Source organism: Mustela lutreola, chromosome 14, assembly GCF_030435805.1.
Source record: "Mustela lutreola isolate mMusLut2 chromosome 14, mMusLut2.pri, whole genome shotgun sequence".
Classification (NCBI taxonomy): domain Eukaryota; kingdom Metazoa; phylum Chordata; class Mammalia; order Carnivora; family Mustelidae; genus Mustela; species Mustela lutreola.
This window is the reverse complement of record NC_081303.1, coordinates 30,267,890-30,287,330: the sequence shown is the minus strand read 5'-3', so window position 1 is coordinate 30,287,330 and position 19,441 is coordinate 30,267,890. Positions and strand designations below refer to the sequence as shown.

The window sequence follows — 19,441 nt, the reverse complement described above, 5'->3', positions numbered from 1 at the left end:
TAGATTTTGGCCTGATGGCAGGCCTCATCCAATGTTTGGAATTTTGGATTTGGACAAAAACCAGAAGTATATACTGGCTTGAAGAACCAGAGGACAGTGTTTAGAGCTGTGTAAGCAGCTGAAAAATGAAGGGAGAAATTTTAGGATAGAGAGAGCTACAGAGGAGGAACAACAAATTCTGCACATAAATTCTGCCCAAATCTCTGGTTGATAGTTGAACTATGCATGGTTGCAGCAGGGTCAAAGTAGTCTAGTAAGTCTAAAAGAATTAACTATATTTCAGCTGTTGACCATCACAGAGAGGCAGAATTTAAGTTCGGCCAAATTCATGGCCTGCTTTAACAAAGCAAAAAGCAGTTGGCTTAAAAGGAATATGAACAATTCCAGAGTCTTTTTGGTATATCATTCATCATGTCCAGGATACAAACCAATTTACTAAATCAGAAACAAAATATAATTAAGAAACAAAATATGATCCTTAGTGAAGAGAAAAAGTAATCAATGGAAATATTGGTGATGCAGATGTTGAAGTTAGAAAAAGGGTTTTAAAGAGCTTTTATAGTCCTGTTAAGGGATGTAAAGAAATATGTGTTCATACTGGATGAACAGGTAACATGTCTTACTGGAGAAAAACTATAAAAAAAAATATTTTCTAAAAGTTAAAAAAAAAATTCACTGAAGTATCTTAACAAATTGGAAGTGGCAGAAGAAAGCACTGGTGAACTTCAAGACAGATCAATAGAAATGGTTCAGTCTGAAGAATAGAGAAAATAAATGGAAAGATTAAAAAAAGCAGTCTGGGGGCGCCTGGGTGTGGCTCAGGGGGTTAAGGCCTCTGCCTTTGGCTCAGGTCATGATCCCAGGGTCCTGGGATCGAGCCCCGCATCAAGCTCCCTGCTCAGCGGGGACCCTGCTTCCTCCTCTCTCTCTGTGATCTCTGTCTGTCAAATAAATAAATAGATAAATAAAATCTTTAAAAAAAAAGCAGAGTCTGAGAGACTGGTGGGACAATATCAGGTAGTCTAACATAGATATAATTGGTGATGAGTGAAAGAAATGAGAGAAAATAGGAAAATATTTGAAAAAATAATGGCTGAAAATATTCCAAATTTTTGTGAAAGAAGTTTACAGATTTAAGAAGCCCAGATAACTTTACACAGTGAATATAAAGAAAACTTCACACAGGCACATCATAGTCAAACTGCAGAAAACCAGAGATAATTAGAAAATTCTGAAAGCACCCAGAGAAAAATGATTTTCAGAGAAAATCCTGAAAGCAGTGAAATGTATACAGAGGAATAATGACACAAATGATGGCTGACTTCTCATTAGAAACAATAAAGACTAAAAGCAAGTGGAGGGACATCTTTAAAGTGCTCATAGGAAAAATAATGTTAGGCCAAAATTTTATACCTATTGATAGTAGTGTTCAAGAATGAAGGTAAAATAAAGACATTTTCAAATTATCAAAAATTGCAAATTAATAGTAAGCAGCCCTGCACTATAAGAAATTCTAAAGAACATTCTTCAGGCTGAACAAATGATGCTAGATTGCACTTAAATCCACAGGGAGAATTGAAGAGCATGGGAAATGGTAAGTGGTCTTTTATATATAAGACTCTTCTTTCATCACTTAAATATATGACTGCTTTAAGCAAAAATTATAACATTGTGTAACTGGGTTTATAGCATGTAGATGATGTGGATGTAATGCACATGAAAACCAGAGCATAATTGGAGTACATTGAGCTATGAGGTTCTTTATATTTTATGTGAGGTAGTACAGTGATATCGAAAATTAAGGGTGTAAAAAATAGCCATAAAAATGCAGAGTTGCAGCTATAAAAACAGTAGATAAATTAAAATGGAATTATACAGAGATACTCAGTGAACCCAAAGGAAGATGGGTTTATTGTTCAGCTGTCTTGCTTGAAAGACAACAATGGAACAAAGTTTGAGAGGAACGGAATACAGATGGAATCAGAAGAAATTAAATAGAAAAATGTTGGGGCATCTGTGTGGCTTAGTCAGTTATGCATCTAACTCTTGATTTTAGCTCAGGTCTTGATCTCAGGGCTGTAAGTTCGAGCCCCATATTGGGCTCTACAGTGGGCATGGAGCTTACTTTAAAAAAATAGCAAAATAGTAACTATAAATCCAATTATATTAATTTCATAAATGTAAGTGGGTGAAACATTAGAATTAATGAAATTGTGAGAGGATGTAAAGATGCAACTAGCTAACATTAACAAGAAACATAGTGTAAATATAAAGACAGAGACTAAAAGTAAAAGATGGAGAAGACATACATGAAATAAGCAAAAAAGAACTGAATTGATTTTAAAAATTGAGATAAAGCAGAGTTCAAGGTAATATGTATTATCAGAGGGCCATTATATAAGGATAGAGGATCGATTCTTTTTTGTTTTGTTTTGTTTTGTTTTTTTGAATTTATTTAATTTTTTTTTTATAAACATATAATGTATTTTTATCCCCAGGGGTACAGGTCTGTGAATCGCCAGGTTTACACACTTCACAGCACTTACCATAGCATATACCCTCCCCAATGTCCATAATCCTACCCTCTCCCTTCCCCACTCCCCCCAGCAACCCTCAGTTTGTTTTGTGAGATTAAGAGTCACTTACGGTTTGTCTCCCTCCCGATCCCGTCTTGTTTCATTTTTTTCCTTCCCTACCCCCCAAACCTCCCATGTTGCATTTCCACTTCCTCATATCAGGGAGATCGTATGATATTTGTCTTTCTCTGATTGACTTATTTCACTAAGCATAATACCCTCTAGTTCCATCCACGTTGTCGCAAATGGCAAGATTTCATTTATTTTGATGGCTGTATAGTATTCCATTATGTATATATACCACATCTTCTTTATACATTCATCTGTTGGTGGACATCTAGGTTCTTTCCATAGTTTGGTTATTGTAGACAATGCTGCTATAAACATTCGGGTACACGTGCCCCTTCGGATCACTACGTTGGTATCTTTAGGGTAAATACCCAGTAGTGCAATTGCTGGGTCATAGTGTAGCTCTGTTTTCAACTTTCTGAGGAACCTCCATGCTGTTTTCCGGAGTGGTTGCACCAGCTTGCATTCCCACCAACAGTGTAGGAAGGTTCCCCTTTCTCCGCATCCTCGCCAGCATCTGTCATTTCCTGACTTGTTAATTTTAGCCATTCTGACTGGTGTGAGGAGATATGTCATTGTGGTTTTGATTTGTATTTCCCTGATGCCGAGTGATATGGAGCACTTTTTCATGTGCCTGTTGGCCATCTGGATGTCTTCTTTGCATAAATGTCTGTTCATGTCCTCTGCCCATTTCTTGATTGGATTATTTGTTCTTTGGGTGTTGAGTTCTTTATAGATTTTGGACACTAGCCCTTTATCTAATATGTCGTTTGCAAATATCTTCTCTCATTCTGTCAGTTGTCTTTTGGTTTTGTTAACTGTTTCCTTTGCTGTGCAAAAGCTTTTGATCTGATGAAATCCCAATAGTTCATTTTTGCTCTTGCTTCCCTTGCCTTTGGCGATGTTCCTAGGAAGAAGTTGTTGCGGCTCAGGTCGAAGAGGTTGCTGCCTGTGTTCTCCTCCAGGATTTTGATGGATTCCTTTCTCACATTGAGGTCCTTCATCCATTTTGAGTCTATTTTCGTGTGTGGTGTAAGGAAATGGTCCAATTTCATTTTTCTGCATGTGGCTGTCCAGTTTTCCCAACACCATTTATTGAAGAGGCTGTCTTTTTTTCCATTGGACATTCTTTCCTGCTTTGTCAAAGATTAGTTGACCATAGAGTTGAGGGTCTATTTCTGGGCTCTCTATTCCGTTCCATTGATCTATATGTCTGTTTTTGTGCCAGTACCATACTGTCTTGATGATGACAGCTTTGTAATAGAGCTTGAAGTCCGGAATTGTGATGCTACCAACTTTGGCTTTTTTTTTTTTCAATATTCCTTTGGCTATTCAGGTCTTTTCTGGTTCCATATAAATTTTAGGATTATTTGTTCCATTTCTTTGGAAAAAAATGGGGAGATTTTGATAGGGATTGCATTAAATGTGTAGATTGCTTTAGGTAGCATAGACATTTTCACAATATTTGTTCTTCCAATCAAGGAGCATGGAACATTTTTCCATTTCTTTGTGTCTTCCTCAATTTCTTTCATGAGTACTTTATAGTTTTCTGAGTATAGATTCTTATCCCTTTGGTTAGGTTTATTCCTAGGTATCTTATAGTTTGAGGATCAATTCTTTAGGAAGACACAACATTTAAATGTGTATTTACCTAATATTTTAAAATAAATGATCCAAAAATTGACAAAATAATGAATTCCACAAATACATTTTCTTTTTCCAGCAATTGATAGAATAGTAAAAAAATGTATAAGGATGTAGAAAATCTGAGCCACCCTCTTTACCATCTTGGTCCACTTTTTAGAACAAGAGACTCAACAGTGCAGAATATACTCTCAATTCAAGTGCATATGAGACATTTGCCAAGATAGAACATTAGTTGGCTATAGAATTAAGTTCTAACAAATTTCAAAATACCGAAATCTTAGAGTATGCTTTCTGATTATGAAGGGATTAAATTATAAGTCAAACAACAGATTATTTAAGAATTTAACCTTTCAAATAATTTGAAAATTAAACACCATTTTTCTAAACCATTATTAGAGAAATTAGAAAATATTTCCAACTGAATGATAATGAAAATACAGCATATCAAAATCTGTGAGATGTAGCCAAAGCAGCCCTCACAGGAGAATTGATAGTTCTGAAATGTCTAAATTAGAAAAGAAGAAAACGATAAAATCATCATTGACCTAGGGGTCTACCTTAAGCAGGCTAGAAAAAGAGGGGCAAAGTAAACTCAGAACAGGTAGGAGGAACAAAGTGATGAAGCTAAGGATAGAAACCAATAAATTTGCACTTAAAATTAAGCCAAATGTTGATTCTTTGGAAGTTCACCAAAATTGGTGAACCACTGGAAACTTAAAAAGAAAAAAATGACACATTACAGTATCATGAAAGAGAGAGACTTTGTCATTATAGATCCTATAGATATAAAATGACAAGGGAATATTATAAACAACTGTGCGAGTCATTTGATAGCTTAGAAGAAATGAACAAATCCCTTAAAAGATATAAATTGAACCTGAAGAGGAGAAGTAAAATTGTCTGTATTTGCAGGAAATATGTTTATCTAGGTAGAATATATTCAGGAATCCATGAAAAAACTACTAGAACTAACAAGATATGGTTAATATTTGAAAAACCTGTTACATTTCTATATAATGGCAGAAAATAAATAGAAATTTAGAAATTTCTGTCAAACTTAAGTAACTTGAAAATAAGATTAACAAAGAAATATAAGACATCTACACTGAAAACTACTAAACATTGCTGAGAGAAATGCAAGAGGTAACACATTCATGGCTGAGAAGTCTTAATATTGTTGTTAGGCTTTAGATGCATTATATTCTTCATCAAAATTCCTGCAGGCTATTTGTAAACATTGAAAAACCCATGAATTTGTCATATAGGAGCATACATGAAGAGATCCATTCATATGTATGTGCTCAAGTGATTTTTGACAGAGTTGCCAAAGGAATTAAATGGGGAAAGTAATATCTGTTCAGAAAATGGTGCTGGAACAACTGAATATCCCTAAAGGAGAAAAATGAACCTCAACCTCGTACCGTGTACAAAAGTTAATGTGAGAGATATTATAGACTCAAATGAAAAGGTTGAAAATTAAAGCATCTTGAAGAAAACACATATTCATAACCTGGGGGTAGATAAAGAGTTTCTTAGGACATAGAAAGCAATAATCGTTTAAAGGAAAATTGATAATGAGATTTTTTTTTTTTTTTAAAGATTTTTATTTTTTTATTTGACAGGCAGAGACTACAAGTAGGCTGAGATGCAGGCAGAGAGAGAGGAGGAAGCAGGCTCCCCACTGAGCAGGGAGCCGGATGTGGGGCTCGATCCCAGGACCCTGGGATCATGACCTGAGATGAAGGCAGAGGCTTTAACCCACTGAGCCACCCAGGTGCCCGATAATGAGATTTTATTAAAGTTAGGAGACTACTTAAAAATTAATAGGCAGATCACAGACTGGGGAGAAATATTTACAATCATACATCTAAAAAAAGGCTTAAATCCAGAATACATAAAGAACCTTTTGTAGCTCTGTTACAGAAAGCCCGACAATGTATTAAAAAATTGCAAAAAATGTACAGTTTGCAAATGCAGATATGTGCATGCATGATAGTAAACTCTCATACATTTTTAATGCAAGTATAAAATGGTGCAACTACTTTCAAAATTGTTCTGTTTCTTATAAAATAACCATATATTTACCCCCTTGATCCAGATGTTTCCCAAGAAAAATCAAAGCCTGTGTCCTTTCCCCAAAAGACTTGAACGTATTATTCATAACAGCATTATACTAAATAGCCCAAACTGAAAACAGCCCTATTATTCACCAGTGGGAAAATGAATAAAGAAATTGTCGTATATTTTTACAGTCAAATACTTATTCACCTTTAAGAAGACATAAACTAATACATGAACCAACATGGATGAATCTGAGAAGCACTTGCTGGTGAACAAAGCCTTACTCAGAATAGTACTGTAGGAGGTTTTCCTACTAGAATAGCTAAATAAACACATAAATAAACTCTGTGGTGGAAAAGACTTATTTGTCTCTAGGCAAGGGAGGACTTGCTGAGCTGAGGGAAGTGTTCTATGTATGGAACAGGGGTTTGGGTTATACAGTTTAGCTTTTATCAAAGCCATTGAATGGTCACCTGAAGTTTTGAAGTGTTTCAGTGTATGTCAGTTTTACCTTAAAAAAACTAACGTATTGAAACCAATTAATTATGTGCATGCTAACTTACTTTGGGGTTACCGTTACTGATGTTTGGAGGTTACTCTAAAATGTACAAAGGATAACATGATTGGTAGGTGGATGGGTAGATGATAAAGCAAATATAGGAGAATACTAATAATTATATCACTGAGCCTGTAGGTGTTCACTGTCCAAGTTTTTCACCTCCTGCCATGTTTGACTTTTTTTTTTTTTTTAAAGATTTTAATTATTTGACAGAGAGAGAGAGAGAGGCAGTGAGAGAGGGAACACAAGCAGGGGGAGTGGGAGAGGGAGAAGCAGACGCCTCGCTGGGCAGGGAGCCTGATGCGGAGCTCGATCCCAGGAACCTGAGATCATGACCTGAGCTGAAGGCAGACACTTGACAACTGAGCCATCCAGGCGCCTCATGTTTGAAATTTTTTTATAAGAATATGTTAGAAAAAATGAACAAAGGTAAAGACATAAGAGAAAGTAACAGATTTTGAAAACACGCAGAGAAGAGCCAACATATAAATAATAAAACCAAAGAGTGAAACAACAAATACTGAAAACTATAGTTTGAGTGAACTTTACTAAAATGGAAGATTTGAAGCTGTGTATTGAAAGAACACATGACATACTTGGGAATGTTCACCAGAAAGACCCACATCAAATTATTGGACTTAAAGGAAAAGAACAATCCTTTGGACATCTAAACCAAAAGAGCAAGTGATTTATAAGGGAGACAGAATTAGATTATGGATATTTTCACAGCAGTATTTTATGCTAGAAGAAAAGGGCATAACATATTTCATATACTCAAGGAAAAAAAATGTAGCTAATGGTTTTATAGCTAGCAAAATTAACCTTCAAGTATAGAGCACCAGAGAAGCTGTCATCACCATGCGAGAATTCAAGAACTATTGTTCTCATGAGTCCTTCTCAAGGAGTCTACTGTTGAATGAACTTAAGAAAACTGGAACTGTTGAGAGGTAACAACAAAAGAACGGACAGTGACCGCTCCTTGTAAAAGTAAGAGCAAATGAAGGTTAGAAGGAGATAATATAGTACATGATGGCTATATAGTCTGATAATGTAGATAAAGAACAATTCCACAAAATGACAGAGAAGTAGTCAGCATAGGCATAAAAGTTTAATTGCTTTTATTATATTGATGGTCCTAGTGTTAGTCCTGTTACTCAATTTGGAGATTGTTGTATAATGTGGTATAGAGTATAGTAATAATTATGGGATAGATGAAAGCAATTACAGGATAATTTTAATTGTGTGTATAAACATATTATAGTTGCATAAATAGAACCTGGAATATCTTTTCATTCCAGACTAATAAGGAACCTATTAAAGACTAGGTTCACATCAGAAGGGCTTAGGAATCCCCTTGAAGACTTATTTTGGGAATCGTCAGTAAGGTTAATACATGCAGTGGTTTGAAGCCCATCAAATGTTTAATTCTTTGAGTTTCTATGATATTAAAAACTAACTGGTCATCATGGAGGATGATAGAGAACCAATTTATTTTCTTGAAAAATAATAAAGAGAAAGCCAATCACTTATCCTGGCTTTGCTAAATGAACTGGTATAACTGGGTAACCCGGTAGCTGATGAGGGGAGCATATCCATAAAATGTTCCAACTAAGTAACAAAAAAGAATTGATAGAATTTCACTATGTTAAAACCCTTAATAAAATAGCAGATCTAGGTATGGACCAGGAATGGCTCCTGACACCACCAAAAAAGAGACAACCAGACATTATATGCCCCTTTATAAATTATTTACTTCAATCACAGAGCATGAGTCTGACCAAGCCTTTGATCCAGAAAACAGAAAACAGTTTTTGCACTGGAATGTCATCTTGCAAAATCCACACAGTGAAGAGATAAATTACGTAATAGGATATATTCATATATTTGAGGGCACAAATATAAACTCTAAGTTGAATTGGAAGAGAGAAGTGCTTATGGTTTGGAGTCTGTAATGCTGGAGACGGAACAAAGAAATTAAGGAAAAAATGTCCTTAAATATCCATCAATGGACAGAACCAACTTAGTAATACTTATACTTAGTAATACTTATACTTAGTAATACTAATTCTCCATCTACAAAGCAGAACTCAACTCTGTCATGTATTGATAGGGGATTATCTCTGTATTAACTGAAACATGTACAATAGATATAATCTATTATGCCAAAATATGATGTGTGTTCAGATTTTGACAGTTTCTAGAAAGTCGCTCAAGAAACTGAAGATGAGGGTTTATGCAAGAACGTGGAGTAATTGGTTACCTCCAGGGAAGAGATCTCCTGTGCCACTGAAGGATGGGATTGGGTCAGAGACTTAGTTTTGCCATATACTTTTTTGAGACTCCTAAATGACATGTATTAAAAAATTAATGAAATCCTTCCCAGATTAGTCATGTGCTTGAATGGCCTGCGTATTCATCATACTAGGCACTTTACAGAGAAGATAAACCAATAAAGAGACTAATGAACACAAAAGGGAAAGAAGCCATAATATATAATGTGCTAAGAAGGAGAGATTCAAGTCTCATTCACCATCATCCTTCCCCTTTCTTCTACCAGACTTTTCTCTCTTGGGATATTCATGACTAGCTATAGATGTATATTAGCGACCCTTTAGAACAATGACTTGGCTGATGCTGGGCCTCTGTTTTTCAAGTGTCTTGGGAGAAGTCATAAAGAGTTGAGTTGGGTCCCATACTGTCCATGAACAAGAAGGTATACAGCAGTTCTATCCTCTGTCAAGAGTTAGTTCTTTTAGAGTGTTTACCTTCTGTGTTCCTGCCAGTTTTCCCCAGGGTGTTGAAGTCAGAGCAATTGTTTATTTCCTGGTCTAGCTAAAGGAACAGAAAAAGAATTATGATTAGTTCATTGGCTTTACCATGGTTAGGGAGACAGAGGTTTAGGAATTTGAACATTTTAATGGGGGATCTCACTAACAAGGGCAAACTTCCAATTCATTGTGCAGTTTAAACCAAACGTATTTTGTATATATCCCATATATATTTTTCTATATTTGGTAAAATTTTTCTTCTTTTGCAAGTCCAGAAAATCAAGCAGATACACTGACACCTGCTTATTTTTATTTTTTATTTTTTATTTTTTTATTTTTTATAAACATATATTTTTATCCCCAGGGGTACAGGTCTGTGAATCACCAGGTTTACACACTTCACAGCACTCACCAAAGCACATACCCTCCCCAATGTCCATAATCCCACCCCCTGCTTATTTTTTTTAAAGATTTTATTTATTTATTTGACAGAGAGAGATCACAAGTAGGCAGAGAGGCAGGCAGAGAGAGAGAGGAGGAAGCAGGCTTCCTGCTGAACAGAGAGCCCGATGAGGGACTCGATCCCAGGACCCTGAGATCATGACTTGAGCCGATGGCAGCGGCTTAACCCACTGAGCCACCCTGGCATCCCTGACACCTGCTTATTAATCCAAACATCTAGGATGAAATCATAAAATTTTAAGGAAATATTTTAAAATAGTATTATTACTTGATTACATGTTGAAAGTGGTAGTGAATACTTTATCTGAAAATAAGAAATAGACATGGGGAGATGGAGAGGAGAAGGGAGTTGAGGGAAATTGGAGGGGGAGATGAATCATGAGAGACTATGGACTCTGAAAAACAATCTGAGGGTTTGAAAGGGAGAGGGTGTGGGAGGTTGGGGGAGCCTGGTGGTGGGTATTATGGAGGGCACGTATTGCATGGAGCACTGGGTGTGGTGCATAAACAATGAAGTCTGTTACACTGAAAAGAAATTAAATAAATAATTTTTAAAAAGCCAGTTTTATTATGACTTTTATATTTTGTGCATCGCCCCCCTCTCTTTTTAAGACTTTTGCTTTATAATCAGACTGTTAAAAATGAGAGGCCAAAAGCCCTCCTAATTTTCACTTCAATTTACCATACACTTTATTTTATTTTATTTTTTTTGAGATTTTATTTATTTATTTGACAGAGATCACAAGTAGGCAGAGAGGCAGGGAGAGAGAGAGAGGAGGAAGCAGACTCCCCACCCACCAGAGAGCCCCATGCGGGGCTCGATCCCAGGACCCCGGGATCATGACCCAAGCCGAAGGCAGAGGCTTTAACCTCTGAGCCACCCAGGCGCCCCTTACCATATACTTTAAAAGGAACTTGAAACTGGCCTAGAAATGACTTTAGGTCTCTAGGTTGGTATTACTGGAATACATGAGTTCACTGACTCTTACAAATTTAGTTTGACTAAGTCCAAATTAAGGGGCATTGTTTAAGGGCATATGTTGTATTCCTATTATGTATGTTTTAAGTTATTTCTGTTTTTTTTTTTTTTTTTGACAGGTAATCTTTAAAGAGCAACTTTCACCAAAAAAATTGGGCTTCTTAAATGTGACAGAACTTGTTGGAGCTCTTAGTGACATTCTCCATGTTGAGTTCAGGGAAGGAGAACAAGACTTACTGGTGTTTGATGCTGATATGAAGCCACTACCACCTGGTGAGTTGAATCACAATCTGAGGCAAACCCTATTTAAAAAAATTGACATGTAGTTGACATACAATTATATTACTTCTGGGTGTACAACATAGTGATTTGGTAGCTCCCCATACATTCTGCTGTACTCACCATGGTAAGTGTAGTTACATTCTGTCACCATACAGTGTTACTGCACTATTATTGACTGTATTCTCTATGCTGTATTTTTCATTCCTGTGACCTGTTTATTTTATAACTGGAGGTTGTACCTCTTCATATTCTTCACCTATTTTGCTATTTCCCCTGACTGCCCTCCCTTCTGACAACTGTCAGTTCTCTGTATTTGTTATTGTTTCCATTTTGTTTTCATTTTTAGAGTACACATAACAGTGAAATCATCCGGTATTTGTCTTTCTCTGTCTGACTTACTGTACTTAGCATAATACTCTCTAGGTTTATCCATGTTGTCACAGATGGCAAGATTTCATTTACTTTTATAGCTCACTAATATTCCCTCGTGTATACACTAGAGCTTTGTGCATTCATCTGTAGATAGATACTTTGGTTGCTTCTGTAAGTTGGCTATTGTAAATAATACTGCCGTAAATGTAGGGGTGCATATATCTTTTTGAATTAGTGTTTTCATTTCTTTGACTAAATACCCAGTAGTGGAATTACTGTATTGTATGCTATCTTTATTTAAAAAAAATTTTTTTTTTTGAGGGAAACTTTTTTTTTTCAACAGTGGTTGCACAATTTACATTCCCACCAACAGTGCACAAGGGTGCCCTTTTCTCCATCTCCATGTCAACACTTATCTATTTCTTATCTTGATACTAGCCATTCTGATGGGTATAAGGTGATTTCTCACTGTGGTATTGATTTTGCATTTCCCTCATGATTAAAAATGTTCGTCATCTTTTCTGTTGGCTGTCTGTATGGTCTTTTTCAAAAAATGTTTATTCATATTTTCTGTCCATTTTTATTTGCATTATTTTTAGTGTTGAGTTGTAGAAGTTTTTTATGTATTTTGGATATGAACTCCTTATTGGATATGTCATTTGCAAATATATTCTCCCATTCAGTAAGTTGTCTTTTCATTTTGTTTTCCTTTGTTGTGCAAAAGTTCTTTAGTTTGATGTGGTCCCAGTAGTTTATTTATGCTTTCATTTCCCCTGCCAGAGGAGACATATCTAGAAAAATGTTACTAAGGCTGATGTCTAAGAGATTACTGCCTTTGTTTTCTTTTAGGAGCTTTATGGTTTGATGTCTCAAATTTGGGTCTTTAATCTATTTTGTGTTTGTTTGTTTGTTTATTTATTTATTTTAAAGAATTTGTTTATTTGACAGAGATCACAAGTAGGCAGAGAGGCAGGCAGAGAGAGAGAGGAGGAGCTGGAGGAAGCAGGCTCCCTGCCAAGCAGAGAGCCCAATGCGGGACTCCATCCTAGGATCCTGAGATCATGACCTGAGCCAAAGGTAGAGGCTTAACCCACTGAGCCACCCAGGCGCCCTTGAGTTTATTTTTGTGTATAATGTAAGAAAGTGGTCCAGTTAAATTCTTTTGCATGTAACTGCCAAGTTTATTGAAAAAGAATTTCTTTCCCCATTGTACATTCTTGCCTCCTTTGTTATAGATTAATTGAACATATAAGCATGAGTTTATTTTTGGGCGTTCTGTTCAGTTGATCCATGTTTCCAATTTTGTGCCAGTCTCATACTATTTTGATTACCATACCTTTGTAGTATGTCTTGAAATCCAGGATTGTGATACCTCTGACTTTGTTCTTTTTCAAGATTGCTTTGGCTGTTCAGGATCTTTTGTGGTCCACATAAATTTTAGGATTATTTATTTAGTTCTGTGAAAAATATTGGTGGTATTGGAGCACCTGGGTGGCAGTCAGTTGAGTATCTGACTTTTGGTTTTGGTCATGGTCTCAGGGTCATGAGACTAAGCTCTGCATCAGGGTCCATGCTCAATGGGAAGTCTACTTGGGATTCTCCCCCTCCCTCTGCTATGCCTCCTTCCCCCCCCTCCTCTCTCTCAAATAAATCTTAAAAAAATCACTTGATATTTTGATAGGAATTGGATTGAATCTCCAGATTGCTTTGGGTTGTGTCAACATTTTAACAATATTGGTTCTTCTAATGCATGAACATGGTGTATCTTTTCATTTGCGTCATCTTTAATTTCTTTCATTGGTGTTTTATATTTTTCAGAGTACGGGTCTTTCACTTGGTTAAGTTTATTCCTAGGTATTTTGTTCTTTTTGGTGCAATTGTAAATGGGATTGTTTTAATTTCTCTTTCAGTTACTTCATTATTAGTGTACAGAAATGCGACAGAGGGGCGCCTGAGTGGCTCAGTGGGTTAAAGCCTCTGCCTTCAGCTCAGGTCATGATTCCAGGGTTCTGGGATCGAGCCCCACATGGGGCTCTTTGCTTAGTGGGGAGCCTGCTTCCCCCTCTCTCTCTGCCTGCTTCTCTGCCTACTTGTGATCTCTGTCTGTAAAATAAATAAATAAAATCTTTAAAAAGAAGAAATGCAACAGATTTCTGTTATTAATTTTGTGTCCTGCAACTTTATTGAATGAACTCATTTATTCTAAAGATTATTGATGGAGTTTTTAAGGTCTTCTGTATATAGTATCATGTTATTTGCAAATAGTGACAGTTTTAGTTCTTCCTTACCAACTTGGGTACCTTTTATTTCTTTTTCCTTTCTGATTGAAGTAGCTAAGACCTCTAATACTGTGTTAAATAAAAGTGGCAGCAGTGGACATCCTTGTCTTCCTGAGAGGGGAAAGCTTTCAGTTTTTCACTATGGAGTATGATGTTAGCTGTGGATTTGTCATACATGGCCTTTATTATATTGAATTACGTTCCCTCCATATCTGCTTTGTTGATATTTATCATGAACAGTTGTCGAATTTTGTCAAAAGCCTTCTCAGTCTATTGAGATGACCATATGGTTTTTAACTTTCATTTTGTTAATGGGTTGTATAAAGTTGATTGATTTGTGGATATTGAACCACTCTGGCATTCCTAGAATAAATCACACTTGGTTGTGATAAATGAGGCTTCCAATGTATTGTTGAACTTGGTTTGCTAATACTTTGATGAGGATTTTTGTCTTGTATTTTCTTTAGGGATATTAGGAAAACCTATAGTTTTCTTTTTTTGGTAGTGTCTTTGGTTTTGGTGTCAGGGCAATTCTGGCTCATGGAATGAATTTGGAAGCATTCCTTCATCTTTTATTTTTTGGAGTAGTTTGAAAGAGTAGGTATTAAACTCCTTATTTAAATGTTTGGTAGAATTCGCCTGTGAAGCCCATCTGGTTCTGCACTTCTATTTCTTGGGGATTTTTTGATTACTGACTCAATTTTGTTACTAGTAATTAGTCTGTTTATATTTTCTATTTCTTCCGGATTCAGTTTTGGGAGATTGTATATTCTCAGGAATTACCATTTTCTAGATTGTCCAGGTTGTTGGCATATAATTTTGTGTAGTATTCTCTTAGAGTTTTTTTGTATTTTTGTAGTATTGGTTTGTTTTGTGTTTCATTTTTGATACTATTTGTTTGAATCCTCTCTTTTTACCTTAATGACTCTGGCTAAAGATATATCATTTTTGTTTATCTTTTCAGAGAACCAGCTCTTGGTTTCATTGATCTTGTCTATTGATTTTAATCTCCATTTCATTTATTTCTATTCTCACCTTTATTATTTACTTTCTCCTACTAACTTTAGGATTTGTTCTTCTTTTTCTAGCTCCTTTAGATGTAGTTTAAATTGTTTGAGATTTTTCTTGCTTCTTGAGGTAAGGCTGTATCCTTATATACTTCCCTCTTAGAACTGCTTTTGCTGCATCCCAGAGATTTTGGATCATTGTGTTTTCATTTTCATCTGTCTCCATCCATTTTTTCATTTACTTTTTGGCTTCTTTATTGATTCATTTGTTGCTTAATAGCATGTTGTTTAGCCTCCATGTGTTTCTGGTTTTTTTGCAGTTTTGTCTTGTAATTGATTTCTAGCTTCATACTGCTATGTTTGTAAAAGAAGCTTGATACAGTTTCAGTATTCTTAAATTTATTGAGTCTTATTTTTGGCTTAACGTGATCTATTCTGGACAATGAAAAGAACTTGAAAAGAATGTGTATACTGCTGTTTTTGGATGGAATGTTACATTAATATTTGTTAAGTCTGTCTGGTCTGCTGTGTTGTTCAGAGCCATTGCTTCCTTATTTTCTGTTTGAGTGATCTGTTCATTGATGTAAGTGGGTGTTCAAGTGTAAGGGGGTGTTCAAGTCCCCTACTATTACTGCATCATTATCAGCTTCTCCCTTTATGTCTTCTATTATTCACTTAATGTATTTAGGTGTTCCTATGTTGGGTGCATAGATGTTTACAATGGTTATATTTTCTTATTGAATCGATCTCTTTATCATTATGTAATGCCTTTATTTGTCTCTTGTTACAGTTTTGTTTTAAAGTCTACTTTGTCTGACATATTGCCACCTTATTTAGTTCTGTGAAACTAATACTAAACTAAAACTAATACCATTTGCTAAACTAAACTAAACTAAAAGTAAACTAAAACTGATACCATGCAAATGGAAGTATTTAAAAAAGAAAAAGGCTTTTATCTTTTTTCTTTTTCCTTTTTTCTTTTTTAAACACTTCTTTTTCTTTTTTCTTTTTTAAATACTTCCATTTGCATGGTATATTTTTTTCCGCCCTTTACTTTCAGTATGCATGTGTCTTTAGGTCTGAAGTGAGTCTCTTGTAAGGCAGCATGTAGATGTGTCTTAGGGGTTTTTTGTTTTTTTTTTGTTAAAGATTTTATTTATGTATTTGACAGACAGAGATCACAAGTAGGCAGAGAGAGAGAGAGGGAAGCAGACTCCCTGCTGAGCAGAGAGCCGAATGCGGGACTTGATCCCAGGACCCTGAGATCAAGACCTGAGCCGAAGGCAGCGGCTTAACCCATTGAGCCACCCAGGCGCCCCTGTTTTTTGTTTTTAATCCATTTGTTATCCTATGTCTTTTGACCGGAGCTTTTAGTGCATTTACGTTTAAAGTAATTACTGATATGTATATACTTATTGCCATTTTGTTAATTGTTTACTGGTTTTTTTTTTTTATGGTTCTTCTCTGGTCCTTTTTTTCTCTTTATCTTTGTGATTTAGTATTTTTTTAGTGTTCTGCTTGGATTTCTTTCTTTTTATTTTTTGCATATCTATTATAGGTTTTTGGTTTCTGGTTACCATGAGGTTTATATATAATATCCTATGTATGTAGCAGTTTTATGTTGGTGGTTGCTGAAGTTTGAACACATTCTAAAAACATAAAATTCTTTTTATCCCCCCTCCAAGTTTCGTGTATATAATGTCATATTTTGTATCTTTTTATTTCCTGGACCTTAACTAATTTTTTAGATATAATTGATTTTACTACATTTGTCTTTTACACTTTCATATTAGTTTTATAAGAGATTGATTTACTACCTTTACTCTATGTTTGCTTTTACTCATTAAATTTGTTTCTAATTATTGCCTCTTATTTTCCATTTAGATATCCCTTTAACATGTCTCATAAGTTTCTTATAGTGGTGATGAAATTCTTTAACTTTTGTTTGTCTGGCAAACTCTTTCTTAAATTCTGAATGATAACTTTGTTGGGTAGAGTATTCTTGGTTATAAGGTTTTTTTCATCACTTTGAATATGTCATACCATTCCTATCAAAGCTGCTACTCCTATGGGGTTTCCTTATATGCAACATGTTGCTTTTCTCTTGCTGATTTTTAGCTTCTCTATCTTTAATTTTTGACATTTTAACTAATTTGTGTCCTGGTGTGGAACTCTTTGGATCCATCTTGTTTGGGCTCTTTGTGATTCCGGACTTGGATGTCTGTTTTCTTACCCAGGTCAGAGAAGTTTTCAGCTATTATTTTTTTGAGTTATTTTTCTGCCCTCTTCTCTCACTTTCTGTTTGGGAGCCCTATTATGTGGGTGTTAGAATGCTTGGTATTGTCCCAGAGATCTCTTAACTTATCCTCATATGAAAAAGTACTTTTTTTGTTCAGCACATGTGCTTTCCATTACCTGTTTTCCAGATCATTGATATATTCTTCTATACCTTCTTATCTGCTGCTGATAACCTCTAATGTATTTTGCATTTCAGTTATTGCATTCTTCAGCTGTGATTTCTTAAAATATTATCTATCTCTTTGTTGAAGTTTCTCTGAGTTCATGCAGTCTTCTCTGAAGTCAAGTGAGCATCTTTATGATTATTATCTTGAACTCTTTATCAGATAGATTGCTTATCTCCATTTGATTTAGTTCTTTTTTGAGGTTTTATCTTACTCTTTCATTTGGGGTATATTTCTTTGTCTCCTCATTTTGTTTGACTCTCTGTGTTTGTTTCTATGAATTAGGTGGAAAACTACTTATCCTAGACTTGGAGGAATTGCCTTGTCTAAGGGCATTACTATATAGATTATATGTGTCAGGCAGCTGGTTGGCTGGAGCTTTAGTGGGTGCAGGCTGGGTGTCCCAGGGCACCTTGCTCTGGGACCACTCTGGTATGATGACTGGAGCTGAAGTGGGTACAGACCAGAGGATTCTGGTGCTCTCTGTGCACAGTATGTCCTGGTGGTACAAGTGAAGCTGAAGTGAATGTTTGCTGGGGCTTCTTAGAGTGTTGTGCATAGTGGGTACCCCAGTGAATTATCTATAGCTGAAGTGGGGATGGGCCTAGAGTGTTCTGGAAGATGCAAACCTGATTTTTATTTGTCCCTGAAAGGACAAGGAAAAATAAAGCATTGCTCATGTAATATTCTTTATTGTAACCATATCAACCACATAGATTACACATTAGCCTCAAAAACACTTTGTATATGATGACCATTCTTTTTGGTGATATTTATTATAGTAAGGTTAACCTGTATCATTAATGAAGACCATCTAAATTTTTTTATTAACATACAATGTATTATTTTTTTCAGGGGTATAGGTCTGTGAATCGTCAGTCTTAGACAATTCACAGCACTTACCCTCCCCCATATCTATCACCAGCCACCCCATTCCTTCCACCCCTCCTCCCCTCCAGCAACCCTCATTTGTTTCCTGAGATTAAGAGTCTCTTATGGTTTGTCTCCTTCCCTGGTCCCATCTTGTTTCATTTTTCCCTCCCTTCCCCCCACAGCCCCTCACCCTCCCTCTAAAATTCATCATATCAGTGAGATCATATGATAATAGTCTTTCTCTGATTGACTTATTTTGCTTAGCATAATACTGTCTAGTTCCATCCACATTGTTGCAAATGGCAAGATTTCGTTTTTTGATGGCTGCATAGTATTCCATTTTGTGTGTGTGTGTGTGTGTGTGTGTGTAGCTTAAAGTCTGGAATTGTGATGTATGTTTGCGCGTGTGTGCGTGCGTGCCACATCTTCTTTATCCATGCTTCTGTTGATGGACATCTAGGATCTTTCCATAGTTTGGCTATTGTGGACACTTATCCTGTAAACATTCAGGTGCACATGCCCTCTCAGATCACTACATTTGTATCTTTAGGGTAAATACCAGTAGTGCAATTGCTGGGTCATAGGATAGCTCTATTTTCAACTTTTTTAGGAACCTCCATACTCTTTTCCAGAGTGGCTACACCAGCTTGCATTCCCACAAACACTGAAGGAGGGTTCCCCTTTCTCCACATCCTTGCCAACACCTGTCATTTCCTGACTTGTTCATTTTAGCCATTCTGACTGGTGTGAGGTGGTATCTCACCATGATTTTGATTAGTATTTCCCTGATGCTGAGTGACACGGAGCACTTTTTCATGTGTCTGTTGGCCATTTGGATGTCTTCTTTGCAAAAATGTCTGTTCATGTCCTCTGCCCATTTCTCGATTGGATTATTTGTTCTTTGGGTATGGAGTTTGATAAGTTCTTTATAGATTTTGGACACTAGCCCTTTATCTGATATATTATTTGCAAATATCTTCTCCCATTCTGTCAGTTGTCTTTTTAGGTTTTGTTGAGTTTTTTCTTTGCTGTGCAAAAGCTTTTG

At 35.9% G+C, this 19,441-nt stretch overlaps 1 protein-coding gene across 1 annotated transcript in view; it reads left to right on the top strand.

Annotated features, from left to right (window-relative positions):
• TDRD5 (tudor domain containing 5) overlaps positions 1 to 19,441 on the top strand; it is a 102,473-nt gene that overhangs the window by 38,940 nt on the left and 44,092 nt on the right. Inside the window, exon 7 of the mRNA XM_059145842.1 lies at positions 11,241 to 11,394. Within this exon, the coding sequence (XP_059001825.1) occupies positions 11,241 to 11,394 (154 nt within the window). The remainder of the gene's footprint in view (positions 1 to 11,240; positions 11,395 to 19,441) is intronic.